Here is a 27,293-nt window from a genome sequence, read left to right as displayed (position 1 = left end):
TTCCAATTCGTATCTGCTTGACAGAAAAGTTGAGACTTGGATTAATCTCATACATACTGCAGACCGGCTTTTACCATCCTTATGATTGAAGATTCAAGAGATTCAACAACTCACCTACATTGTTTCCCCTTTTAGTAATAAAGGTTTTAGCCATTGTAACTGACACGGCATGTTATAGTTCATGTGATAATATATATTAAACAAAAAGATCGATGTATACGAAAATTTACGTACGAAAATCCTTATAAAGGAATGGGAATCATTTACGGAATATTAACCCTTGGAAACTGAATTCAAGCAACCACCGTGTTTGGTTACTTTTCACATCAGAGTTCATAAAAAATAACAAAACAAATATAAATGGCTGGAGGCCGATGCTTTTCTTTCTTTTCTTAATCTTTGGGGAATCGAACCTTGTCAATGCTAGAAAGTCAGTTTGACAGTATTTATGAAACTACCAGTTCTGACAACATCTAGAACTTTTACAATGTGCATTTGAACCAAAAATTAAAAAAGAAAATTTGAGATGACGTAAAAGTAAAGGAATAATGTAATGACTGCTTTATGTATACCATTCGGGATTTATTGAATAATATACATTACATTCAAATTCTAGGATATATTCAGCAATATGGACTAATAATATATTGTTACTTGTGGGCGTTTAGCTTAAATAAGAATGGCTGGCAAGGTCATCATCTCCATCAGGAACCGATGCTTCTTATTGTGTAGCACGAGACCTCCTTAATCGCCTGAGTGGCTTCAAGAAGTAACGGGCAAGTGGTGTTTTGGGAACTGGAATGAATTTTCCGGCTATAGCAAGAGGCCAACTGTCAGATGGCAAAAGCAATGGTCATGAGATATGACTTGTGCCCAAAATGCGAAACCACCGGTGGTGAATATTTAAAGAGCAACTAGTGCGCGGAAATTATACAGTTTCTTCATACAATGCAACTAAAATATGTTTACAGCAAGAATTCAATCATGATGGTAATATTGTAAAATGAAGTATAGAGGCCTCTTGATATCTGGATAAATAACCAAGAGCACGGATGCATGTTCCTTGATGCTCCAAGAACTGTCATTATCAAAAGATAATGCAGTTAAGTTAACTAACCTGACAAAGCCAATACAAAGAGAAGCAAGCCACAGCTTCCAATCAAGCCTCACTGTTGAGGTGAACTTTCCAAGGAACTCGATGATAATTATCTGAAAATTTGAAGGTTGAGTGAGAAAGCAAGCAAATGTTAATAAAATAATAATTAAGAACACAATAACACAAGGTTGGCCATTCACCTGAAGAATAAAGGTCACTCCAACAATTCCCATGAACAGACGGTTCTTAGTCACTCCCCGAAAAACATTCATTTCATCTGGTTTCCGAGCATTGAATTCATTGAATATCTGTAAATTGAAACATTTAACATTGTTTCATAAGATATAGATGGGTTAGTAAATTAATCAAGAAAGGTATTGATCACAACCTTAAATTGAGATAAGAAAGTAACAAGTTTTTATTGAAAAAGTAAATATTTATTATTTTAAAAATATAAAAGTATAATAAATATTATATTTTTAATAAAAATTCACTGTTCTTAGCTATTTAAAATCCACTTACTTGGCACATAACGAACGCATTGAATATTAAAGTATTCTTCACTTGAAAGCCTTGAGCTCTAGTATCTTGGTTAGGTAGAATACTTTCACCGCCGAAGTTAAGAACGAGAAGAACAACGATTTGGTACAGAGCCTAAGATGATAAATAACACAATTAGATAAGAGGACCTAAAGAGCCTCCTATTCCTAATTGCATGATTATCTTAACAAGTCTCTCCACAGAATAAACAAATTTACCTGTACGACCAAGTTTCTCCACATGACATTCGTTATAAGAGGTTCCCTGAAAGCCAATTATAACATCATAGTCATAGCGAGTATTTTAATTCAAAACCCAAATAAACCATCTACAGCTTGTAAGTACCTCAAGTTTACGTAATACGCTCTTCTAAACGCAACTTTTTAATACAATTTTTATGATTAGTGATTACTTTAACATTTACAAAATAGAATAAACACAAGAAGTGTGTTGAAGAGTGTATTAAAGAGTGTTTCTAAATGTAACCATTTTAATTTCAGTTGAGTAAACCTTTGTTTCTGTCATTTTCTCGCCGTCCAGTTCTGTTGAGCTAATCTTTCATGTTTCATTTTCCTTTTTAATGTCTCTTAAAAGTTAAAACCACTTCAATGCCACAAATTCTATAGGATAAGATTACTTCCTCACCTTCCATTTCCGTTGAGCTAATCTATCTTATTCTCATAAATTTCTTTTGTCTTTTCTTCCATATATCCTTATGTTATGGCACATAGAGACTTTTCTTTACAATTTAAATTAAGTTGAAAATGAAAAATCATCTTAAAATACAATAGTAGAAAATGTGACATTCAAAACCAACACTACGATACATTGTTACGCCTCTTTGGTTGAAATTATGCATAAGAAAATTAAAGGACCTTCTGAACCGTTTAGCAGTGTGAGAGAAGGTGATAGACATTTCACGCAGGTTACTAAGATCAAGAACCACGTGTATATGTGCATGTGCGTTTATGTGCCGGATCAGTATGAGTGCTATAAATATTAAACTGCTAACTGAGAAAGCCAATCAATCCAAACCTTCGGCCAACTGGAGATCTGTGCATTAGGTGGTCAGTTGGCGGTTCAGTAGCCAGTGCAAGGGCCCCGAGTGTATCCATGATAAGGTTGACCCACAAAAGCTGTATCAAAGAACATGTACATCAAAAACCAATAATACCTTTTCTTCATTGATGACGATTTTAATTTGCCATTCCCCTTGTAATTTATCAGTATTGATGACAGCACCAAACCCATGACAAAAATAGTTAACAAAGAACCATCTGAATTATAATCCAAACGTGGTACTTTTTCCCGATGGTGACTGTTGACTTGAACAAAATATACTTGAGCGCTACTTCTGGTCATCGTGGGTGGCAGTTAACCATAACAATACCTTCGAAGCAAACCCACCCGCTCAGGTAGTACAACTTATATTTGCTTCCTTTTATGTACCTCAAGAACCCCGGAAATTGTCGCATCGGCAAGCGCAAGCAACTTTGGGGTTAGTAATTGATATTGTTACAAATTTTTTCTCTTCTTCTGACAAATATTACATTAATAAATTTATAAAAATCACGAAAGCTTATTTAAAATTATAAGAAAAATACTTCTCTTGATTGTTTATAAAAAATAACTACTATTATTATTTTTAATTATAAAAAATAAAAATCTATTTTTAAATATATTAATTATTAAAAAAATTTAATACAGAATTTATATTAATAAAATATTCATTCATTACTATTTATTATTTTCTTAATGTATAAGTTATAAATATAATTATTTATTATTATAAATATTAAAAATACACTATAAATTTATAATATATAATAACTTCATTAATTTTGATGAATTAATTATTAATTTCTATAAAAATATATAGGATTGAAGGAGTAGAAAAGCGGTCCACAATTTCCTGGCCTAAAGATCTTGGTGGTAGTTTTTATCAAATATTAAGAGAGTAAATGTAGGCGTGACTCAGATTATGAGAGAAAGAAAGGATGAGAAGGTACTTACCTGTACTGCATTTAAAGGAACATCACCGGAACTTATTGCTGCCACAACATTTATTACAAGAGCAGCAACATTAACTGTAAGCTGGAACTGGATAAACTTCTGAATATTTGCATATACAGAGCGGCCCCAACGGACAACCTACACAAAGAGTGAAACAGGGATCAATTTCTCAGATTGACCAATCCACTGGACACTTGTGTCCCTGTGAAATATCTCCCTCCTTACGCCAAAACCTAATCATACTCACTTCGCAAACCTGACAAAATAGGCATAAGTTCATAGCCAATTGTTTTAAGCCGAAAGGGATAAAGGAGTTAAATGTTCAAAAGAAAGTCTAAGAACACAAAACAATGGCAAAAAAAAAAAAAGACTTTTTACCAGAATATATTAAATCGTTTACTAGGCAAAGAGACGGGAAAAGAAGACAATACCATACTCAAGCCTGAGAATATATCAAATAAAATACTTACCTTAACTACTGATGCAAAGTTATCATCTAAGATTATAATATCTGAGCTTTCTTTTGCAACTTCAGTTCCTTGGATGCCCATAGAAAGACCAATATCTGCCTAAAATACGAAATAGTAAAGCAAATCAACTATAACAAAGATTTTTAATAAAAGAGAACAGAACAAGACAGCCCAATCAAACAGATGGAGGCGCATGATGCAGGAAGAGAACTTTGACAATAACAATTACCCAAGGGATATCTATATTAATTGCAAGAATCTAATGCTAGAACTGCATAAACTTTAAGGACCAAAAAATAAAAGGAAACATGTTTACTATTCATACTTAAGAAATACACTATGCTGAATAACAAAGACTTTTCTTATTTTAGAAAATTTTTACTGTCTTTATTTCCCTTCTCACAAATAATTACAAAAGGATAGCCTTGTTTTCACTTTGATTAATTGCTTATTGTTTTCAAATATTTGCAAACCAAAACTCTTTTTCATCATTTTCCATACAAATATTTGAAAATATGTATAAAAAAAAGTGAAAACAAAATTGGTATTTTTGTAATCATTGGTGAAATCAAGAAATAAAAGCAGATAATATTTTCTTATTTCAAACATACCCTAATATTTCCTGAAAAGGAAGCACACAATTTTCTACACAAATCTTTTGAAAATAAAAAACAGTAAAAACAAGTTAGTATTTTTGTAATCATTGGTGAAATCAAGAAATGAAAACAGACAATATTTTCTTAATCAAACATACCCTATTATGTCCTAAAAATGAAAAAGCACACAATGAGACTGGTTTTTTCTTCATTCACTCCTCATTTTTTCCCCCTCTCCATCTTTCTAAATTGTAGTGAAAGACTAAGCTGATTTATTTTAGAATGGGCTACTAACGGCAACTGCTGTTGGCACGGTAATGATTATAGAAAAAAGAGTGTTAATTTACACAAAGAATATCACAAATCGCTACTTACTGTATTTTTCTTCCTTAAATTCGAGCATCAGCAGTAATTATTGTAGCATCCACAATGTTGTCAACAATGATAACAGTAAATTTGACATTCATATATGCATGCTATTGCATTCAACAATTGCAAATGCAATTAGAATCATGTCTACATGAACACATTGGAACAACTTCCTATGTGTTGAAGGAAAAATTACACAAAACTACATGTCTGCACATTGAACAATTTTAACAAGAGAAGTTTATGAAATCTTGTCAACCAAATATGGAGGGCCCCACGATATTCTGTTCAAATGTGTTCATCAGCAAAATATATATGCTTGCAGGTTCAATCTTAAGTAAAATTTCAGGAAAAAAGGATTTGTATTTATTTTATTCCTCAACAGTCAAGTATGCATCTGATGAACATGACAGACCTCATGAAGTGCAGGAGCATCATTGGTGCCATCTCCTGTGACAGCAACAACTTCACCTCCTTTCCGTAGTGCTTGCACAAGTAAAAGCTTGTCATTAGGAGAAGACCTCCCCATCACCTATATATATTATCCAAATTGTCATTAGAAAATTATATATCCATCACAGGATGTAATATGCATGGAGTTATTAGCACGGAAAGTATTTTCTTGCATAAGATTATGAATAGATGACTAAAAGGTCCTCCCCCAAATATTTACAGCTAAAGCATAGAACAAAAGAAATCATAATGGAAGAAGCATACTGTTATTTTCTTTGCAAATTGTTCTCTCTCTTTTTCAGACAATTCACGGAATTTCTTTCCTTCAATTATATTTGGCTCAACGGCATCTTCATTTGAAGCCAGTATGCCACACTCCAAAGCTATTGCCTTTGCTGTTTGAAGGTTGTCACCAGTAACCATGCGTACCTGTGAGCTCATAAACATACAACGTGTTGGGTTCCATTATTGCATTTTGGAGTACCACTCATGCTATTATAAGTCAAAAACCACATAAGCAACAATGTCATTTAATCAGTTTCACATGAAACTGCGATGCAAATACAAAGAAACTAGTTGATCAATCAAACTGAAAACTATACCCATAAATAAATTATATCACCTTAACACCGGCATCAGTGCATACTTTCACAGCATCTTTGACACCAGGCCGACAAGGATCCTGAATATACAGATTAGTTTTAACTTGAAGGTATTAGGACCTAGCAATCTCCAGATTAACTCAATTCCATATTCAGCAATAAATAATATTTTGAAGCTCATAAAGCATTAGGGGTTTAAAAATATGATTATGAATATATGAACTGGAGTGCAGGACTTATTCATATATAAAATTGCAGTAATGGGACACACACCAAAAGTTTAACACAGTATAACAGGAAAATTTACCCTTTCAGCTTACCTTTATTCCAACAATAGCAAGCAAAACAAGCTCATTTTCTGGTAAGGACCATTGGTCTAAATCCTCCTCATTAGATGGAACTTTCTCTAATTTATATGATCTATATGCAATGGCAACACAACGCAAGCTATGAGCAGCCATGTCATTAATTGCCTTCTTGAAAAAAGCCTGCAAGAGAGTTTTAAATCAACTTTAACCAATTAATTAGGAAATTGCTGAAAAATTGTCAACTGCACTCAATTGTTATATTTTTTGCAAGGATGATTAGATGCTATATATTTGTAGACTTCACTTAGTAGGATAAGACTTTTGTTGTTGTTGATCAGATGCTATATTACTCGATACATAATTGCTTGATTTGCCATCAGACTAAACTGAAATAACACTATAATCACATTGATAGGAAAAAAAGTGATTTGGTGGTAATCTTATTCCATGTGTTTTTCCTTAATTTCAGATAGTTATATATCAAAAGAAAAACTAAATTTCATCTCCGATGTTAATTCAATGAATTTCATTGCATCAGCAAACTTTGTAGGATTTGAAACTGCTGTTCCTAACCTTCTCCTCTTCAATGGATTGCAATTGACCATTTGAATCAACATATTGAGTACATGTTCCTAGAACTATCTCTGCAGCTCCTTTCCAATGTATATGTACTCCAGAATCGCCCTGACAGGAAAATTGAAATTAGTATTTCTGATTAGAATAAAGAAAAGATAGAAAATTAATATGTTCAATCAATAAGCAACACATGTAACCCAATACCCATGCATCTTAATTTAGTTCACAAGTGAGAGTTAATAATTGAAAGAACAAGTGATGAATATGTGTGTCTCATTCTAGTTTAAAAATTACTCAAAATGAAGGGATGGATCAGTAAAGATATCAAATGATTACCAGCTTCAAAGCAACACCACCTCGCTTTTTCTCAGAATTGAAGGGGAAGACATGGAGGACTGTTGAATTTGATCTGATAACATCAAAATTCATACCCAACTGCCATATTGAAATGAATTCAGTTTCAAATTAATAGGTTGGTGGTTCAGGAAAAAAGAACAAATAATACAAGAAAAATATCAGTAGGGTACCTTGACTGCCCATGAAAGAATTGCCTTTTCCGTAGGAGATCCCGACACCTCTGTTTCTCCACTATCCTACCAAACCAAATACAATAAAAAATTTAATGCTTGACTGATATCAAAATACTATTCCAAAATAATCATAAAATCAAAACCATGGTAGTGTCAATTCAATAGAACAAGAATAGGATAATGAAGAAATTTCTAAGCTTTTTTGTTACTAACATTCACTACAGGACCAGCGCAATCTCATATCAGCAAATGAAAAGCCAATAAATTTAGTTTGTTGTTTACTATCTATAGCTAATAATATCAAGTCTTATATTGGTTCATATTAGCTGCTATGAAAAACACTAGCCACAAGTACACAAGATAACCATTATCATGATCATGAACCCTTGAGTTAATTTAGTACCAAATATCACAACGTAAAAGGGAATCCTAGTTACAGCGATTAAAATTACGTATAAAGGCAAACCTTAGGCACAAAAACATTTCCAGTTGTATTCTGGGCAATGCCCTCATTTATCAGAGACAATACTTCTGGATGCAACTTAGATGAGTCATCTGGTGGATTTAGTTTCGCCTTCCCAACATATGCCTCAACTACAGTCATCTATAATGCCATAAAATGATAACATAAATTATCATCACATCTTCATAGTTGATAATTCAAAGATCTTAAATAAAATGAAGAAAAAAACGTGTCTATCAGATTATGGCTATTACAAAAATATGGACACATACACAATGGGTCTATCAGACAACTAAAACCATTTATTAAACAATTCATCTGTTCTGAGTTCTTCTCTCAATTATTCCTTACTATCCTTAATAAATAATGTATCCTTCTCCCATAGAAGCCTATAATTTGTGAACAGTAATGGAATTGAAACCACTCTGCTTCATCAACCAAAATCACGGGTATTTATCTTTCACGAAGTTATACTGTTTAAAAGACAGAAACTATCAACATCTTATTCAACCCAGAACATTTTAGGAAGAACAGTGACCAATGTGTTATCAACCCACAACCACCTACACTAAAAGAAGGTGAATTAAATAACTTGACAACTCTTGAAGCTTTTATCCATTTGCATAAATGTAAATTATAACCATAACTCCCTCTAGATTGCCTAACCCTTAGACAGTGAAACTCACCTGATTTAAGGTCAATGTTCCAGTTTTATCACTGCAAATTGTTGTAGCAGAACCCATAGTTTCACAAGCTGATAGCCGCCTTACCTGCTCAGTTTTGGATGTTAGAGAAGATGCTTTCAAACTAAAAATAAGATAAAAATATTTGCAAAACGTAAGGGGATTATTGCAGAATCAAATGATACTTACCAAGGCCTTGTCTGCCATCATTTTCCGCATTGAGTATGCCAAACTATCATGAAAGCAACAAGGGAAGAAAATTACACAGATTAGAAGAAAACAATGTTAGGGTCATAGTTATGGCCATATCTGAGTTGTACAATGAAATAACCTAGCCATATGTACTTACGTTAAGGTAACAGCCAAAGGTAGACCTTCAGGCACAGCAACTACCACAATTGTGACCTGCAGGGCTCTATATTTAGTTAAAAACTATTAAAAACATAGAAAAAGAAAAAAATAAATGTATAAAAGTTCAAAACTTGCACTTACAGCAATGGTAAAAATTTTGATGACCCCATCTACTGCATTGCTAACACTAGTCTTTCCAGCAACAAATTCGACATGTCCATCTACATCTTTCGTATGGCCAGAAAAGTATCTACAGTTTCAGAATCAGAACATAGCATTTCAAAATGGCACAAAACCTGTTGCATGAGTTATAACGAACTAGAAAAGACCAATTGAAGATTACCTGCCCAAGAGGACAGCAAGCACTGCAACAGCTACAGTAAGCCCAACTATACCAATAAAAGTTGCTACTCCATTCAAACGTACCTATTACATATAACGAAGAATAAACATGTTTTAACATGTATGTTTAATTAAGGAACAGCAAAAGCAACAGTCTTTCTTTCTTTTTTTTTTGGATATAGCAGGAGGAACCTGTAGCGGAGTCTCTTCTCCAGTATCCTCTGAGATACTTGCCATCAACAATCCCCATTCAGTATTTATACCAACACCAGTTACCTATACAGATGGCAGTCTAAAATATGACTTGCAGTGGTGGCATTCTGTAAATTTGAATCATGCACTAAAAGACCACTAAAATCATAATCAAAATAGGAGTATTCCACACACTTTTGTAGAGTGGAGCACCAATTAACGGCAATGACAACAGAATGATAATAAAATTCCAACAAAAATAAGTGTTGAAATAATCAAATTCATAGCATTACAAAGAGATCAGTAGATCATTATAATTTATAATTAATAATTAAAAAGATTAATTGATTGGAAAACCATTATAACAATGACACAAAAAATATTATTACACATGAAAAACATTAAAATTTCCACACAGAAATTTTTTTTCCTATTAAGTTATCCAATTCAAAATATTTTAATTGATTGAAAATATCAACACAGTAATTGCTTGTACATGAACAGCTGTTCAAATCTTGTGTTTATCTCTTGCTAGATATTAAATAGGCCACCTATTTAATGTCTACTACACAGTCAAAAAACTATGAAAATAACCTAGTCATATTCATTCCCATAACACAATCAGTGGACCTCTATAATTGGCCCTACATTGAAGAAAGTCAACAGTATTATCAAGAAAAGAAACAGCATACTGCCTCGCCTAGAAAGCATAATGCAACAACATACTTCATAAGCCAGAAACTTTTTTGCAATAAAATAATTCAAAACCCTAGAATAAATTATTTTTTGTCAACAACACTTTTTATTAGGAAATCTCTGTGAAAAACAGCTACAAATGCCTAATAACCGATCATAGATACTGAGAGAAAAAAGCGAGATTGAAAAGTACATGTAAGAAAATACAACATACCATTTTCATTTTTATCTATTTGTGAGTTGTCTCACAAAAATACATTTATATGATATTTTTCACTTTTTAATCAGCAACAGCCATTGCTAATAAAAAAACAAGCAAACGCATAAGAGGATATAATATTATATCATACCAGCATAACACCAACTCCATCTGCTACTTTGCAACCAGACATCAAAAAGGGTGCTTTGTGATCCTTATGAACCTGCAGAACACTATTTTCTTAAAAGTCATAAGAATTAAAAACCAATAAGTCGGTCAATTGAAGGTATATAGAACATACAATCTTGCTTTCACCAGTCATACTGGATTCATCCATTGCAAGTGAATGGCCAGTGATTAATACTCCATCAGCAGGAACCTGAGTATGCCCAAAGAATAATCAGTGAAGAAAGAAAACTACTCAATTTACAGACAAACTCAAAATACCATACAAACTCACCTGATCTCCTATTTTAAGGGGTATAACGTCACCAACAACAATATCAAATATTGATATTTTAATTGTTCTCCCACCTCTAATAACCTGTAACAAATTTAATATTATATAAATATAGTTAAGGTACCCAATGATAAGTATAAAATAAATAATGCTACACACCTCCAACTGTATATTTTGTTTTTCGGCATTCAAATTCTGAAATTGCAAAGATTGCCGATAATCACTGACAGCTGGCAGACAAAAAGGAAAATTAATAGCATAAAGTCAGTCTTAGAAATAAAGATGATACAGGTTGCGGTAGATTTGCTAGTACTTAAATTCCAAAAAGAACATAAATAGATCAAGGAAAAATAAAAGTTTCTCCACACTCCTAATCTCAACACCTCTCTCCTACGGACACGTACATATTTTGAAAGGATTAAATCCATTGATTATTGAAGGAAAGAGGGGGGGGGGGTTATACAATACCTGTAACTACAATGACAAGAAAAACTGCAAAAAAAATGCTTCCACCATCATACCATCCTTCATCCAAACCCTGTAAATTACAAGAATATATCACCCATCAATATGCAAAAGCCTAGCAAAGCATAAGCGTGAAACACATTCTAGAATCTAATTTGACGATTAGTAATAACTATGGGTGCTGATCACACCTCTGTTTTTATTCCAAGCACTAATGACACAGCAGCAGCTATAATCAATATTATGAGAGTCAGATCTTGCCAAGCTTCCCATAGAAACCTCTGTAAAACAATAACAAAGAATTAATCCCAGTATCACAATTAATTCATCAAGTGCAATTTTAAAAAAATATACATGTAGAATGATGGAGTCACTAAAAATGTACCCAGAAACTTCTCCCTTTTTTCCGAGGATATGTATTAGTTCCAAATGCATTTTTCCTTTTTAACAGATCAGCATCATCTCCATTGATTCCTTTCTCTGGATTAGATTTTATTAAACTTGATAAGCCTCTAACCTGAACAAGATATCACAGGATTGTATTAGCAACACAGATCACTTCAACATTTGTGTAAGCAATAAGAAAATATGTTATCGACTTGCCCCTCCATATTGTTGTAAAGAAGAAAAATTCTGATCCTTAGATATCGAAACAAGTTGTTCAAGCCCAATACCATAGTCACCAACTGGAGTTGGGGGAGTCACTGCTGTACTTATCACTGGATAATTCAAAAATATAAATTGAAAGGTAGTAATAAGAAACTCAAAATGCAGATTACATCATTAAAATTCAAAATATATATTTGACCAGATGCAGTTATGTACATTTAGTGTTATTACATGAAAGAAAAAAATAAAAGTCATACATACCAAAACAGATTAATTAATTGAAAGCTACAACCAAGAATGCTGCTACGGAATACAGATTGATTTATATATAATGAATGCCAAGTAGGACTAGAAACTGAAAAGCAATTGACATTGCAACAGCTCTACAGGGGTGTATGACTTTCATCAGTTCACATTTGCATATCCACCTACGGATATCAAAAACATCAGAACATCTTTTCAAGGTACAGAAAACCAGATAATTTAATTATTTTCATAACCATTATCAACAGTCTGCTACTAGCTTCATTTGTGGTGCCTTAAATAAAAACAACAGCATCAATCTCAAACTGTTTTAATTTTTAGGATTGTATGCCTGTATTTGACCACTCTGGTTTATTCTTTATATCATGATAATGTTCAATAAAATTGTTATATCCTAATTTCTTGCAAGCAAAGATGGCAGTCATCAGAATCATTAAAAATTTGATAAGAAAGGAAGTATACCTAGTTCACGTTCGCCAGCCAATCTGAAAAGCAGTGCTGCCTAATAAAACAATCATCGATTAGAAAGTAAAAGATAGTCAGAAACAATCAATGGGGGAACGTGTTTGTTATTCTGAGACATTACTCTGATAACTTGTGCATGGGCTCTAATCAAGCGTTTCTTTTGCTCTTTCTCTTCTTCCCTTCTCAAGTCCAGAGTATATCTAAAACGCCTGGACGCATTGAGCACAAGTGCTGCTTGCTGTACATGAGCGAAACTTCAGTTTAAAAGCCTTGCAAAAGCAGACATACATCTACACTAACTAATGCTCCTTATCAAAATTAGACTGGCTAAAAACTCAATCCAGTGGTTGAAATAATGCTTAAACTGGCACCAATTGGTGAATTCTCCATGACAAACTCTGCTGCATTAGTAAGTCATGTTCCTCGGTTGCTGTTCATAATAATTAGCTTAAAGAAGACTGGAATCAGTAGTTTTGAACAAATACGAAAACTAAACCTTTGGGTCCACACTAAACAAGCATCTTGCAATTTTCATTCGTTCCATTTATTCAGTTTTTATCGTCCAAATTGTACCAGTAGCCAACTTAATCAAGCCTCGACTAAATTAATTTATAATATTCTTGTCTTCTATTTTTATCCGTGGAATATGTATGCATTTGCAGGTTGTTAACGGTCATCATAACTTGCACATTCATTTTCCGTATTTTAATAACGAGTCGAAAGTGAGTTAATCATTAAACTGACGAATGCATCCCCACACTTCCAACATGCAACCATAGACATTATATATAAATCGAAAATGCACGTTGATTTATGACTTATGAATAGGAAAGCGCGATTGGAGCCGAACAGTACGAAAGCGCAAAAAGACATTGATTGATGCACAAAGTAGAAGTGAGAATGCCGGTAGTATACATACATCAGAGAAAACAGAAAGAAGGAAAGAGAATAAAATAGAAATAGAATGATTACTCTCCAACGCCTGAGCGTCTCGTGCGATGCGTTCTTTGTTTGCGCAATGTCGAAAGGATCATCGGGATCCACGAGTTCGTCATCTTCATCTTGGCGGTTGTCGTCGGAGGGAGGAAGAGTGTCATCGTCAGGCCTGTCAGCGATAGTAACGGTGAGGTGGCCGTTCATGGTTGCCGCCCAACAACAACAACGACAACAACGATTTCAAATGCTCACTGCGTGGGAAACGCAAACACACGGAGATGGCAGGCACAAGCAAAAAACACACGGATCAGAACTCGATGACTCCGTATATGGGGCCCACCATCTCCATCCAATTCCAACTAAATCAGTTTTATAATAATAAAAAATAAAATAAAATAATTCTGAAAACTACTGTCAACAAATTAAAAGCTAACAAAACAAAATTATGAATGAGTTGTGCGCTGTGCTATTGTGTGGCGATGCTGGAGTGCCGCTTCGTTCCGTTAACTTTTGGTGGACACGTTCTTTCATTTCCATTTTCAATTACACTTCATTGCTGTTTCTCTTTCTCTTTTTCTAAAAATAAAGACACACACAACAAGTGTGTTGCTAAGCACGAACTCACCTCAACCATTACTATCGGCACACACATATATGTTCTCAGCATGCATTTTAAAATTCAGATGCAATGTGGTAGTTATGTTGGATTTTTCGTATACCACTCTCGCCTTCTTCATTGTATGATTATATCTCATAATATGAGATTGATTATATAAAATTGATCACTGTATCTCTCACCAGATCAAATTTGAAACTAATGTTTGATTTAACTTGTTTAAAAAAAATAAATGACTATTACCTAAACATACTCTTTATCGATCAAATTGGACCATAAAGCTTTGGCATTAGCTGTTAAAATAAACATTTGTGCTTGTATATTAAATGTAATGTAATACTATTTCTTAAGTAAGAACATTTTTGAGAGGCTGTCTGAAATGAAAGTGTTTTTTGAAATTATTATTTGTCTCATTATGTTGTATTATTTCTCATACATTCAATATTTTTTAATTTTATAAAATTTAAAGCTTTCATAATTTATCTCTTTAATTCAGTCTCGTTTAATATAATAAAAATTATTATTGATAGTAAAGTATTTACTTTTTAAATATATTAAATTTAAAATTTATCATATAATATATCTTTGATTTAAAAAAAAACTATATAAATTTAATAATACATAGGTAATGAATGTACAAGAAATTCATTAATCTAATATGATAGAAGTATGTGTCATTAATAATGAAAATATTTACTATTTCATCAATTTTGTTATTCAAAAACATTTAAAATTTATATAGTTTAAACATTTAAATTTTGTCATTACTCTCTCTTTTTTTTCTTTTTACATGCATTCCGAAAACATTTCTCAAAATAAAGAAATGTAAAAATTATCTCCCTTAACATGTATACAAAATATTTTCGACATTTTACCCTTTATATAAAACACCATGCGACAAGTGTACCTTTTACTGTAATTTGTGCAAATCCATCACGATCACAAATTCTGAAAGCATTATGCAATTGTGTTGTGCACGCCAAGCATACGTAACTTATCTTCAACTGGCAAACGTAAATGGTGTAATATGCTGCCAAAGTATCAAAAGTAGTGCCATCAGAGACTCATACAACATGCTTACTGTGAATTTAGCTCGACTCAAATAAACATCCAAAAGCAAAAGCTAATATATTTGAATTTTACTAGTGAAACACACACTTGAGTAAATTAATTTGAGTCGTTAATGAATTTGGAATCAAACTAATTGGTTAAGGAAATGTACATTCTCAAAACTTTTATAAGATTTTTTTCGAAATTTTTATCCAAATAAAATCATAATGTTATGTATATACTTTTTTGATAAAATAAAATTAATATTTGAATGTATATTTACTCACCGATCAATTGACATGAAAGAATCCCAAGCCTAGGTAGAAAAATACTTCTTATATACATATCTTGACTTTTTGGGTTCAAATACGTACTTTATTTTATATCACGTGTGGCACCAACAAGGACCTTGATGTTTAACTTTTTTCGAAGTGAATGTTAAGACACGGTATATTTCTATTGGGCATAAACTCAAGGGATAAGGTACCCTGTCTTTATTTTTTATCTGAAAGGTACCCAATCTTAAAAAGCATGGATCGAAGAAAAGCCTTTGTGGGAAACAACTGAGATTGTTTCACGCACTGCTTTTCTTTATTTCTCTTTAATTTCTGCCATCCATTTTATTGTCACTTTAAAAAATGTTTATTAAATAATTTTATACTTTTCAATAATAAATTATAGAAGTTAATTTAAAAAAAATATTAAACATACTTTCAAAAACTAAGATACAAATGTCACAATAAAATGAGTGGTTTAAATAATATAAAAAAATGTGTGCATACAGCAGTCCCCATCCAACATGACCTCGTTTTCATTATCGGTCAAAATAATCTATAAAGCAGAACACATACTAAAAGCAAATCACCTTTGTGTGTTTACTTTAACTTAATTTAAATAAATAACTATTTATTTTTATCATTTTAAAAAATAAATAACTATAATTCTAAATTAAAACAATTTCACATATAACATTAGTTTTCAATAATCTAAAACAAAATGATTTTGAAAACAAGTCCATCTATTTTTCCATTATATTATGCTTCCCATTAAAGCCTCCCCCCCCGCCCCCTCCCCACACCCACCCACCCACCCCACCATCATGTGAGGGTAGTTCATACTTCTTTTCAGCAAACGTCATATAAATATGAAGTGAATTTGTTTTCAGGCATTCGATTTGCCTCTAAAGTTGTTTCGCTTCTGAGAATCATCTCAAATAACAATCCCTGGATTGTATTTCTTAAAAACCATTTTAAAAAAATGAAGAACCATAGTTAGTTTTTTTAAAGTAGGAATCTGCATGGAACAAATAAAAAATATATCAAAATTAAAATATTTTATTATCTTAATTTATTTATAATTTAAGAATAATAAAAGTGTTTTTATGATTTTATTTTCAATGTTTCCCATCAAATATGTATGTTAATAACAGTGACTATAGATAGACACCATCACCTCATTTTCTTAAAACCCAAAATATATAATTTAAGAAATGAAGGCTTCATAAATCCAAAAAATAAAAATAAAAAAATCAATAATCGGATACAACAGCGAGATCACTCACCCTCCTAACACCCCAAAATAGTTTCTGTGTGCATCTAAAAGTCCTAACACCCCAAGATGAGTTTCCCTTCTTAGTCACTCTAAACCTTGTCCACTATATACACACACTAACAAGCTGCCAACACGATTCTTCCATATTTCTCTACATGTTTCTTCCCCTTAGTATAAAGCCCATTATTTGGGATACCTTGTTAAATTATTCAATGATGGCAAAATTTAAAAAAATACAAATTAGAGTAAATTCTTTTTAATTTATCAAATAATAAAGTTAGATGTGTCAACCAAGCCCGGTTACATTTGTACAAAGGATACTATCATATCTCATAAGGAGTGCATTATCTTTTTAAAGGATCATAGTAAAGGGAAAGAAAAAATTGAGTAATATGGTTTGGTTTATTAATTTCAGTAATGGGTAAATAACGAAATCTACGAGTTGAAAACTTAAAATAAGGATCGGGAACACACTAATTCTGGATAGAGCTAATTCAAAATCACACCCCATTCTGAAAGGCTTAAGATGCACTACGATTATCATAACTGAAAGGCTTCGTACACCAATATATCAAATATACCAATCAGTAGCAACCGAATTCTTAAGACTTTTAACAGTTAATTACCTGAACGATGATGGATATGGGTAAGACGATGAATTCATATATTTCTGGAATGGAGTTCCCACTTGCTGAGTATATATCACTATCGGTATCAAAAGGAGCCTCGTTTCGGAGTGGGAAATGCATGGTTCTGTAAAGGAGACGTGGATGATCCTCACAAGTGATAATGACTTTTGTGCAATGGAAAATAAATTATTTGATAAGAAGTATATATAGATGCAGCAAGAGAAAGAGAAAGACGATGTAGGATTTTGCATGAGCACGGATTTACAAATCGACCTGAACTCCACAAAGGAGAATTCGCGATGCCATTATAGATATCACCTATGAGGCATTAATTGCAGTAGTGTATTGCGGAAAATTGAGAGGTTGTCGCTGCTTATTCTCTTTCTTTAAGCATAAAGGATGAGAAAATTGACTTGGGAGACTTGAGATGGTTGGAAAAGATGATGGGAAATTTCGTGGAAACTTCCTCCTCGTGCGCACACATCAAAGCACCTCACAAACTATTGTTATTTTGTGCATTTTTGGCATGCATGCAACTCCTACTATTCTACAATATTTTTTCCATTTCAAAATGTCACTAATTTATTGTTTGACAACTTTTTTTTTTATATACATAATAAGCAAATTTTGTGTCGACATTTTAAAAATAAGCTCACTGATACGTGTTGATCTGATTGAAAGGGTTTCGTTTCGGTGTTTAATTTGAACAAAATATTTATGTGTTTGAAAAAATATTGAAATGTAAATTTTACGCGTGCAAATAATAATAATAAGAAACAGGTCTCGTGTTTTGTACCGCCTTTCACCAAAAACTGCTAAAAAATTAAAATTCCATTAGGAAAATATTTTTTAATAATGACTTTTATATATTTTAGTATATTAGATGTTCACTATAAAATTTATTAATTAAATGAATTAAGGGACTTTTTTTGTTGTTGACTGAATAATTAATTAAAAAGAAAAACTGTTATAAAAAGAAGAAGAAGAAGAAAACTACATGATTATACGATAATATATACTAGAATTATTTCATCTCACTAAAAGTTTAATTTGTTATGAAGACTATTATTTAAAGAAAGCATGTGAGCTTGGTTGAACTAAAACATTAATATGTGCGAATATTAAAGTTTGATTGAAGGAAAGCTTCACGTTATAGATAAATATAACAACAATTACTATTATTTGAATAATTATTATACGAACATATTGCTTATAAATATAATAATTCAGAAACTCAAAATATATTAGAATTTTCTAGAATATATTGCGAATGCAAACTTTTTTATAGTGTCACTGAATACATTTTCGTATAATTAAAAATCATTAAATATTTATAGTGATTATTATAAAAATATATTAAGATAAATTTTCATTGGTTTATCTACTTTTTTTACATTAATCATTAATTATGTGTGTGTGTGTGTTTTTTTTTCCCTCAAAACAATCAAGATGTTGGACCTGTTTGGTGTGTATCTAAATGGACGTGGGCTTAACTGAAAAACAACTAATCTATCAGGGCCTCATTTTAATCAACGGTCAAAATCATATTTGAAGTAAAAACAAATCCGAGCCGTCAAATATCGGAAGCGTGAGGAGCACTTGCACTATAAAAGCTAGCTGTCTCACAACTTCACACTGTCAAGCCGGCTGAGAAAACCCTAATTCGTAGTTGCAGAGAGGCTTTAGCTCGGTAAGGTTCGTATTCCCTATTCAACTTTCGATCTATATGCTTCATGTATTTGCCCTTGTTCTAGATCTTCCATTTCCGCGGTATGATTGTTGTAGATTTGAAAATGTTGTAAGATTGAGACTCATTTGTTTCATTACACGAATAACAGAGATGGGTGAAGAAGTGAAGGCTATTGTTCCTGAGTCTGTGTTGAAGAAGCGAAAGAGGGAAGAGGAGTGGGCGTTGGCCAAGAAGCAAGAACTCGATGCTGCTAAGAAGAAGAGAGCCGAGAGCCGCAAGCTGATCTACAACAGAGCTAAGTTGTATGCTAAGGAGTACGATGATCAGGTATATGTTACTACCATTCTCAAATCGTTTTACTTTATTAACCTAATTTATTATAATTGTGATTCTCTATTTCACCCCCTTTTTTAACTTGGTTTAGTTTTTTTTCTTATTTTAACTTTGCAGGAAAAGGAATTGATTCGGTTGAAACGCGAGGCGAAGCTGAAAGGTGGATTTTATGTCGATCCAGAGGCTAAGCTGTTGTTTATTATTCGCATTCGTGGGTATGTGTTTTTTTTTTCTGATTAGGGTTTTGCTCGTTATCCCAAACCTTAGTGTTTTTGCCGTTCTGATTAATATAATTGTGTTTTTCCAGTATTAATGCCATGCACCCCAAGACCAGGAAGATCTTGCAGCTGTTGCGATTGAGACAGGTACTACTTATAACCATAGCATGCTCTATGGATGTTTGATGTTTCCTTCGGTTTATTGATATGATTTCCATTTACAGTGGAGCTTAGTAGTAGGATAGTTGGAACTGGAACTTTTTTATAATTTTTGAGCAATAAAAAGAAGAGGTAAGTAAAGTGTACTATAAATAAAGTCAAACTACTACTTTTTTCTCGTCTAATTTTGTTTCTCTCATTGTATTCCCCTAGCAGAGGTTTATATGTTAGATCATTAGTTTTTAGGTTGTTTTGTTGTGTTAGATTCTGCATATAGACTGGGAGTTGTCAGTCATTGCAGTGTCTTATTTAAGTTTTTAAAAACAATTGGGTGCGTGGATGAGTTTTGTTATGATTTGTAATGCATCGAGTGCAATTTGTTTAGCATTTTAGAGCATGCAATGAACAAATGTATGCTAATTTTTTATTAATATGAAAGTGATTTTGTGGTGCTGATGCTTGTGATTTTGTAAAACAGATTTTCAATGGTGTATTTCTCAAAGTTAACAAAGCCACAATGAACATGCTGCACCGAGTTGAGCCTTATGTAACTTATGGGTATGTTGACTTCCTTGTCACACTTATAATGTGATGATTCTTTTTCTTACCACTGAAGAGATTTCTGTTTTTGCTTTAGATACCCAAATCTGAAGAGTGTGAGGGAACTTATCTACAAGAGAGGGTATGGAAAGTTAAATAAGCAGAGAATTGGTTTAACTGACAACTCCATCATTGAGCAGGTATATTTATTTACTATTTTTTTATAAATTATATTGCAATTTGAATTCATTCACTACTTGTTTTGCTGACTTGATTCGATGACAGGCACTAGGAAAATATGGAATCATATCCACAGAAGATCTTATCCATGAGATCATAACTGTTGGACCTCACTTTAAGGAGGCAAACAACTTCCTTTGGCCATTTAAGCTCAAGGCTCCTTTGGGTGGCTTAAAGAAGAAGAGGAACCACTATGTTGAGGGAGGTGATGCAGGAAACCGGGAGAATTACATCAATGAGCTAATCAGGAGAATGAATTAAGCTGTGGCAGTGTTCATTCATTGATTAGGATATAATTTTTCCTTGTCTGGTTTAGATCAAGTTCAGACTATTGCCGTATCTGAAATTTTGAAATAGCACATTTCTCACTTTGATAAATCGTTTTATTAAGGTTGAATTTGTTTTTCATTTTTAAGATTCCAGAGTGATGAGTTTTATTTTAAAATATTGCCATAATTACTATGCTTGGTTTATAATGTTTACTTTCTGTTCAGCACTTCGTAGTATGAATTTGTTGGAGTCGCCTTTTTCAGAAATTCTTTTGGTGTTTCACGAGTCATTTTTCCATAATTGACGTCAAGTGAAGGTTTTCGAATGTTGATTTTTGGGATGAATGTGTAATGGGGTGTTGGTTTTTTATACACCGCGGTATCCAACTTGATAAATTTGTCAGTGTCACATAATGGATGACCGATTCTATTTTGCAGCGAAGTGAAAATTTTCACGCCCTCGTTGCAATTAGCAGCAGTTATGAATTTGATCTGAATGTATGCAACTTATGCTTGTTAATATTATTCAGTGTTGGAAGAGAATATTATGATTTTCAACTTACGTTTTTTTATAGTTAAAACGAGACTATAATTTTAAATTAAAACGAGTTAAGCTCACACAATTTGAAGAACTAATCTAGAGTTGACTCTCTAGTTGTCGACTCTTCCGTTAGAAACGGAAAAGAATGGTGCAATTATAATGGAAAAGAAAGATACTGAATTTGATTTATAAAAAGAGAAGGAAAATATTAATTTTCTACTTAAGATATGATTAAATAAAATTATTAAAATTAGGGATAATTGTCTAATTACCCTTTATTCTTTTAAATGTCCGTTTTCCTTCTTTGGCTTCCCTCCAATTGAATGCCACGTTATGTTTACTCCGAAACGAGTTCGTTACTTGCTACATCTTGAACGAGGGCACAATTTTAACAAATTATGAGTGCGACGCTACTTGCTGCTAAATTGTCCTTCGTATTATAAGGGATGAAGTTACAAATCATATTGATAGTTTCTTCCATTATCGATTTCTCATGTTCATCGGACTACTAGGGCTTATTTTGATATCATTCATGGTTCTTTTGGCATTGAGGAAGTGTATTCGGAAATAGTGCATTAAAGAAAGAATAACTAGCATTCCTCATTTACGTTTTACTATGAGCTCAAAAAAAAGAAGTTACTGTTTCTAACTAGCATTCCTCATCATAGCACTGTTGCATATATGGATTCTACTCTTTCACACTAGAGGCAGCTCTGATTTCGTTCGACAAACCTGAACACGTTTCACTGAAGAAAATATAAGACTTGTGCGCTAGTCTATCAAAAGCTGTCGACTCAACTTGAGGCATCGAACTCTTCGTATTTCCTTCGGAAACAGTACCCTAATATAAAAGAATGTGAAGAATATGTCGAATTTATTGAGAACTTTCACTTGACAAGGTCGCCTCTGCTGGATTGTGGGCCTCAATATCAACATGACGGATACCAGGAACGAGATTCTGGATCTCCTTCTCTAACCTATCCACTTCACTTCCTAAAGCTGTAACTACTTCCTCACCTGCCACATCTTACAACTGTAAGGATGCATTTACTTCTCAATCAGCAAGACTATGAGGATCAAGTTATCTACTGCATACCGTAATTTGACATAATCTTCATTAGGGCAGTATCATCCTTCCGCTTTGCAGCTTCACGAAACTGTAAATAACAAAAGCCAAGAGGTGGTATTAAATCGACTTAGTCATTATTAAAGTTACACATCTAAAGATTCTAAACCAGACAATGGCAGGGAAGCAGGGCAATGGAACTATCATGGAATGATCATGAAAGAAGGTAACCTACACCAGTCATTTCGATATTATCAATGTGAACTAATGCCCTAGGATAGTTTTAATGTAGATGCCAATGCATTCCTGTTTCGCTAGCATGTAATAGGAAGCAGCACTAAGTGAATAATATTAGTAACAACAGCAGAACATAGAATACTATGAGAGGCCTTTGCATGAACATAAATAAAAGAAGAGTATCCACCTGTCTGGCCCACTCATCACGTCCAGTCCTTTTAAGATAATTTTGCACCACCATTACTCCATTAAAATCTGTTTCATTAAGAACTATCAGATTAACATCATCCATGTTTAGTTGTTACCACTACCAGAGTTAGAGAGCGAAAATTGAATTTATTTTATAGAAAACTCAAACATTGAATCTGCTTGCTTGTGCATTTTATTTAAAAAAACATTTCAATTAAAAAAAAAACAATAATTAGACAGATTTTGGGAAAAAAGAAAGAATCCTCAAAAACAAAGATTTTTCTTCCATCAAGTTTATGGAAACATATCCTTATTCTTTGGATCTGAGTACTAATCCTAATAGATAGTAACAAAATAAATTGAAAAAAAAAAAAAAAACCTTTAAGATTACAGAAGTACCACAATATAAGTTGAAGCTCAATAGACAGCATGTTCAAAAAGTGGTGATGAACATTATAGAAAAGCATAATGAGGGATTTTATATATAACAGGTTCAGGAAGATGATTGAAATAAAATAAGACCTTTCATGTCAATAACTGCCAAGACCATGCAAGAAATTTTTTTTCTAAGAAATTACAAATTATTATTATTTTTTCAACATATATTTGAATTAAAAAAGTGCCTTTTCTTTTTTTAAAAACGAACAAATTAATGGGATAGATAAAGGCAAATTTCAGAATTATATCCACAACCTAAACTATATATTAAAAAAATAACAACTATGAGAAAGGCCACCTATTTCTGCCTTAAATCTGAAGAATCCAGGCCCAATGACTTCACTTTTGCAATCATAGAGGGAATCTACAACCTAAAGCATAAAAGTCACCTTAGTCATATGAATGGTAAAAAAAGCTGTTATGTGATTTCAGTGGAAACTAGCAAGCTTGTACCGGGTCATTTTTCAAAAATTGAAGTACTTTCTCCATATCATGGTCATCCATAGCTCTACCAATCAAAGCATGCCGATTTCTCTGGATAAGAAATATGGCTACCTGCATGGTTAATGCAGCATGAAATTAAAGTAAAATAGATACCAATTCTATGCTAACTTCAAATGCCTGGGAAATTTTTGCTGTCTTCTGAAACCTCTTTACCATTCCAAGTAAGTTGCCAACTACAATTGAACCAATGGGATCATAAATGGCATTTCCAGTAACGTTCACCGCAACCAATGATGCTCCAGCAATAAGAAGGCCAGTTACTGCAGCACCATCCTGCATATTTTGCTACCATATATGAGAACAAACAACTATAAATAGACAAATAAATTCATGTTACATAGTCAATTGGAGAAATGAATACACAAATCCTCTTAGCAATACAAGTATCAATTCACTCATCCCTTTCCCTTTACCATGGCCCATGCATGGGGAGCAATATAAGTTGAAGTTCCATCTAGCTAAATAACTAGAAAAACATACCTAGTTGTAAATAACTGTTTATGAGAAAAAATATGGCCAAACACATAATAAATGATAGGTAATTCATTTTATTCCAAAACTTTTATTTATAAATGATTTTTTTCTCTGACGCATTAGCAAATAAATTGTAACATGTTTCAGGAACTAAAAATGAGTAAGTGTCCACAAGTTACCACCTCTGTCATCACTGCAACAGATGTAGGATCATGGCCACGCCAAACATAGTCTTTTAATTTCATTCCCTCTGCAGCTGCACCTTTCTTAACAGCTTGTATGGCAACAATAAGAGAGGCACCTAACAAAAAATGCCCATTGAGAAAAAGGGATGGACTAAAATAGACAAAGGAGAATAGCCTGCACCAGATGAAATGCAGACAGTAGTACCTTCAATGATAAATGAACCACATATCACCAAAGCTGCATAGTGCATATTCTCAGGCGGCTGAGAAGGAAACTCTTAGAAGTCAATAACTTGAATAAGAGAAAATTCACAGATGAATAATTAAAATAAGAAAAATGACAACAACTTATGATGACAGAAGTTAAATGTTTTCATTTCAATGATCCAATTTGGTTAAATACCTGTGCAGTCCACAAGTTTTGAACTCCATGAACAACTGTAGCACCAGAACCAAGACAAAATATCCCAACAGCAGATATCAAAGACCAGACAAATCTTTCCTTGGAATAACCATAACTGTAGAAATAGAAGACATCACCATTTTAACACACAGATGACCGATTAAATTCAAAATTCATGCAAAGATAAAAACAATAGTAAACCAGTCATTCATCCATTGCACATATAATAGCTCTCGAATATGCAGCAAGTGTATGCAAATCCAATATGAAATCAGCTCAACACTGAGTACATAAAGCCTAACAAGATAGTTTAACTCACGGATGAATGGCATCTGGTGCACGCCTCGAGCTAGTTAGACCATAAGCAAGTAATGCCTACAAAATAACTTATTGAACACACATTAGTTTCTCGTTTGCATAAAGGGATTATATATTCTCCTACAATGGTAATTGGCAACTAACTAATTTACCTGGTTAGCAAAATCAGCAACAGAATGCACGACTTCAGCTAGCATTACATGACTAGAAGAAGCTAACCATACTCCAAACTTGAGAGAAAACACAAGAAAGTTACACCACAATGCAGTTGTGACGGCTCGCTGACTATAATAATGGACAACGAAGAATCAGATGCAGGTAAAATGGGACAAGTTACGGAAGCATTATCCTCATAAATTCAATAATAATAATAATAATAATAATAATAAAAGCAGAAACAGCAGAGAGAAATTAAAGAAAGGAACCTGTGGCGATCGTTGAATTCAATGTTCTTGACTGGCTTAGCCCTAGTAAAGAAAGCTATAAGAGAGAAGAAAATGAATGAGATAAGATAAGATAAATGTTACGTAGGAGAGAGATGAGGAACTTACTGCGATGATAGGAGTAGTGATAATGAGCATTGAAGGGTCTTATGAAAGGAAAATGTGAAGCAGCGATGGTTGGTGGAGGGTGCGGCAGAGGCTCTGCTTTGAGAAAAACAACGGCGAGGGAACAGTGAAAGTGTCGTTGGTGAGAGCGGCGAAATCGAGAACGAAGGAGATTATAGGATGTTCGCATTAAAACAAAATTATCGATGGAACCCAGTCTCAATGATACTGTTGATGATTCGCGTCAAAATTGAATTAGGGCTTAGGCTTTCATTTCATATCGTATTCATTCACTGAAGAAGAAAATTGTTCACTGAATGTGAATGTGAATATGAATATTCCACCAATTACAGTTCCACCTTCTCCCTTTCTCTAACAACAACACACTCCAGAGCAAAGCTTTTTCAATACTTACTGTAAGAGATACTCTCTCTCTTAAAATAGTAACGATAATCTTTTTTATGATTATTTTTTATTTTTTATTGATAATTAAAAAGTTATTATAACTTAATGTAAAATGGTTTGCACATCGTCAAGCAAATGAAATTGCTTCTAAATTTTATAATTTTAGTTTTATTTTCTTAATTTTCAACTTTCCAACTTTATAAAACTTTAAATCCAATTGCATGAATAACGAATCACTTTTTTTAATTTTTAATAATAATAACCATGATCCAATCAAAATAAAATAAATAAATAAATTTTTATAAATTAAAGACTAAATAAGGGCTAGAAAAGGCAATAATAAAAATAATTAATACTCATAAATTTTAAAACTAATGAACAATATAAACTTTATGATATATTTGATCGTAATACTTAAAGCATTTTATATGTCATGCATGAAGAATATTTAATTATTAAAAGTCATTATGGTTCAAATGAAAGGAGACGAGAGTCTTTAATGAAAAAAAAAGAAGAAAGAAAATAAAATAAATGAATTCACTATCATATACTTAAAATTGTTAAATATACATATTGAAGTAAAGATAAATTCGTTTGATTAGTTTTAAAAATTTCTTTCTCCCCTAAATCTCCTCACTTTTGGAGGGAAGAGTAAAGAACAAATTATCATTATTATACATTGTCATTTTAAACGAGTTAAATTCTAAAATTTTAAAATTAATAATAAGAATTCAAAATCAGTTGTCAGTGACACTAAGAATCGTAAAGAGAAAATTTTGACTTCAATCAGTTTATTTAAATTAAAATGTATTTATACGCATTAATCATTAAGCGGACAATAACCCAAATTTTTCAAATAAAATAGCATTGAAATTGAAGCATCATTCAAGGCTCAAAGAATAGTTTGTTCTAACTTTCTGAAAGATAAACGTGTTACCTCTCGACCAACAATAAAAAAGTGTTCCCTCGACCGCTCTAATTTGTCTAAAAATTACCCTAAAATCTTCACGAA

The 27,293-nt window shown here is 32.7% G+C and overlaps 3 protein-coding genes across 17 annotated transcripts; 1 reads left to right on the top strand and 2 right to left on the bottom strand.

Annotated features, from left to right (window-relative positions):
- Positions 1-230: 230 nt before the first annotated feature.
- LOC113857071 (calcium-transporting ATPase 9, plasma membrane-type) lies at positions 231-17,948 on the bottom strand. Of its 13 annotated transcripts, none has more exons than XM_027488773.1 (36): positions 17,798-17,948; positions 17,522-17,648; positions 15,202-15,324; positions 13,715-14,021; positions 12,864-12,980; positions 12,740-12,779; positions 12,008-12,123; positions 11,790-11,921; positions 11,596-11,685; positions 11,408-11,477; positions 11,099-11,169; positions 10,940-11,023; positions 10,781-10,858; positions 10,631-10,702; positions 9,585-9,668; positions 9,394-9,476; positions 9,192-9,300; positions 9,049-9,104; positions 8,889-8,931; positions 8,703-8,786; positions 8,020-8,157; positions 7,551-7,616; positions 7,360-7,458; positions 7,021-7,131; positions 6,460-6,627; positions 6,160-6,219; positions 5,802-5,966; positions 5,500-5,616; positions 4,120-4,218; positions 3,650-3,787; positions 2,672-2,772; positions 1,855-1,900; positions 1,619-1,750; positions 1,297-1,404; positions 1,118-1,209; positions 231-830 (listed from the first exon to the last, which is right to left on the bottom strand). In XM_027488773.1, exons 4-36 carry the CDS (start codon positions 13,880-13,882, stop codon positions 722-724), a joined length of 3,246 nt encoding a protein of 1,081 aa, XP_027344574.1. In that variant the 5' UTR covers positions 13,883-14,021; positions 15,202-15,324; positions 17,522-17,648; positions 17,798-17,948; the 3' UTR covers positions 231-721. The 13 variants fall into 13 exon arrangements, 12 of the variants coding, with proteins under 12 accessions (XP_027344574.1, XP_027344576.1, XP_027344572.1 ...); XM_027488775.1 differs by having other exon boundaries at positions 13,715-13,929; positions 17,798-17,871; XM_027488771.1 differs by lacking the exon at positions 15,202-15,324 and having other exon boundaries at positions 13,715-13,847; positions 17,798-17,935.
- A 1,115-nt stretch (positions 17,949-19,063) lies between these two features.
- LOC113857042 (60S ribosomal protein L7-2) lies at positions 19,064-23,366 on the top strand. Of its 3 annotated transcripts, none has more exons than XM_027488712.1 (7): positions 19,064-19,214; positions 19,363-19,541; positions 19,665-19,762; positions 19,855-19,912; positions 20,403-20,482; positions 20,562-20,664; positions 20,750-23,366. In XM_027488712.1, exons 2-7 carry the CDS (start codon positions 19,365-19,367, stop codon positions 20,963-20,965), a joined length of 732 nt encoding a protein of 243 aa, XP_027344513.1. In that variant the 5' UTR covers positions 19,064-19,214; positions 19,363-19,364; the 3' UTR covers positions 20,966-23,366. The 3 variants fall into 3 exon arrangements, with proteins under 3 accessions (XP_027344513.1, XP_027344514.1, XP_027344515.1); XM_027488713.1 differs by having other exon boundaries at positions 19,162-19,219; positions 20,750-21,507; XM_027488714.1 differs by having other exon boundaries at positions 19,181-19,214; positions 19,334-19,541; positions 20,750-21,198.
- LOC113857041 (metal tolerance protein C4) lies at positions 22,353-26,255 on the bottom strand. The gene is made up of 13 exons (XM_027488711.1): positions 25,880-26,255; positions 25,754-25,808; positions 25,481-25,613; positions 25,330-25,385; positions 25,011-25,125; positions 24,813-24,870; positions 24,605-24,723; positions 24,102-24,221; positions 23,898-23,999; positions 23,743-23,815; positions 23,005-23,072; positions 22,611-22,671; positions 22,353-22,531 (listed from the first exon to the last, which is right to left on the bottom strand). Exons 1-13 carry the CDS (start codon positions 26,064-26,066, stop codon positions 22,389-22,391), a joined length of 1,290 nt encoding a protein of 429 aa, XP_027344512.1. The 5' UTR covers positions 26,067-26,255; the 3' UTR covers positions 22,353-22,388.
- Positions 26,256-27,293: the final 1,038 nt, after the last annotated feature.

This window comes from Abrus precatorius, unplaced genomic scaffold (genome assembly GCF_003935025.1).
Source record: "Abrus precatorius isolate BTA unplaced genomic scaffold, Abrus_2018 Scaffold153, whole genome shotgun sequence".
Lineage (NCBI taxonomy): Eukaryota > Viridiplantae > Streptophyta > Magnoliopsida > Fabales > Fabaceae > Abrus > Abrus precatorius.
This window is presented reverse-complemented; position numbering and strand designations above follow the sequence as displayed.

Bases quoted from the DNA above. Each gene is read 5' to 3' on its own strand.
- LOC113857041 (XM_027488711.1), bottom strand. From the start codon at position 26,066: ATGCGAACATCCTATAATCTCCTTCGTTCTCGATTTCGCCGCTCTCAC. The intron at 24,724-24,812 runs GTACTACTGTCT...ATTTTTTGTTAG, and splicing joins TGGTTCATTTATCATTGAAG to GTGCCTCTCTTATTGTTGCC. The intron at 23,816-23,897 runs GTACAAGCTTGC...TTTATGCTTTAG, and splicing joins AATTTTTGAAAAATGACCCG to GTTGTAGATTCCCTCTATGA.
- LOC113857071 (XM_027488770.1), bottom strand. From the start codon at position 13,882: ATGAACGGCCACCTCACCGTTACTATCGCTGACAGGCCTGACGATGAC. The intron at 10,859-10,939 runs GTGAGTTTGTAT...GGGCATACTCAG, and splicing joins CCCTTAAAATAGGAGATCAG to GTTCCTGCTGATGGAGTATT. The intron at 1,405-1,618 runs GTAAGTGGATTT...TTCAATTTACAG, and splicing joins ATGCGTTCGTTATGTGCCAA to ATATTCAATGAATTCAATGC.
- LOC113857042 (XM_027488712.1), top strand. From the start codon at position 19,365: ATGGGTGAAGAAGTGAAGGCTATTGTTCCTGAGTCTGTGTTGAAGAAG. The intron at 19,763-19,854 runs GTATGTGTTTTT...GTGTTTTTCCAG, and splicing joins TTTATTATTCGCATTCGTGG to TATTAATGCCATGCACCCCA. The intron at 20,483-20,561 runs GTATGTTGACTT...TTTTTGCTTTAG, and splicing joins GAGCCTTATGTAACTTATGG to ATACCCAAATCTGAAGAGTG.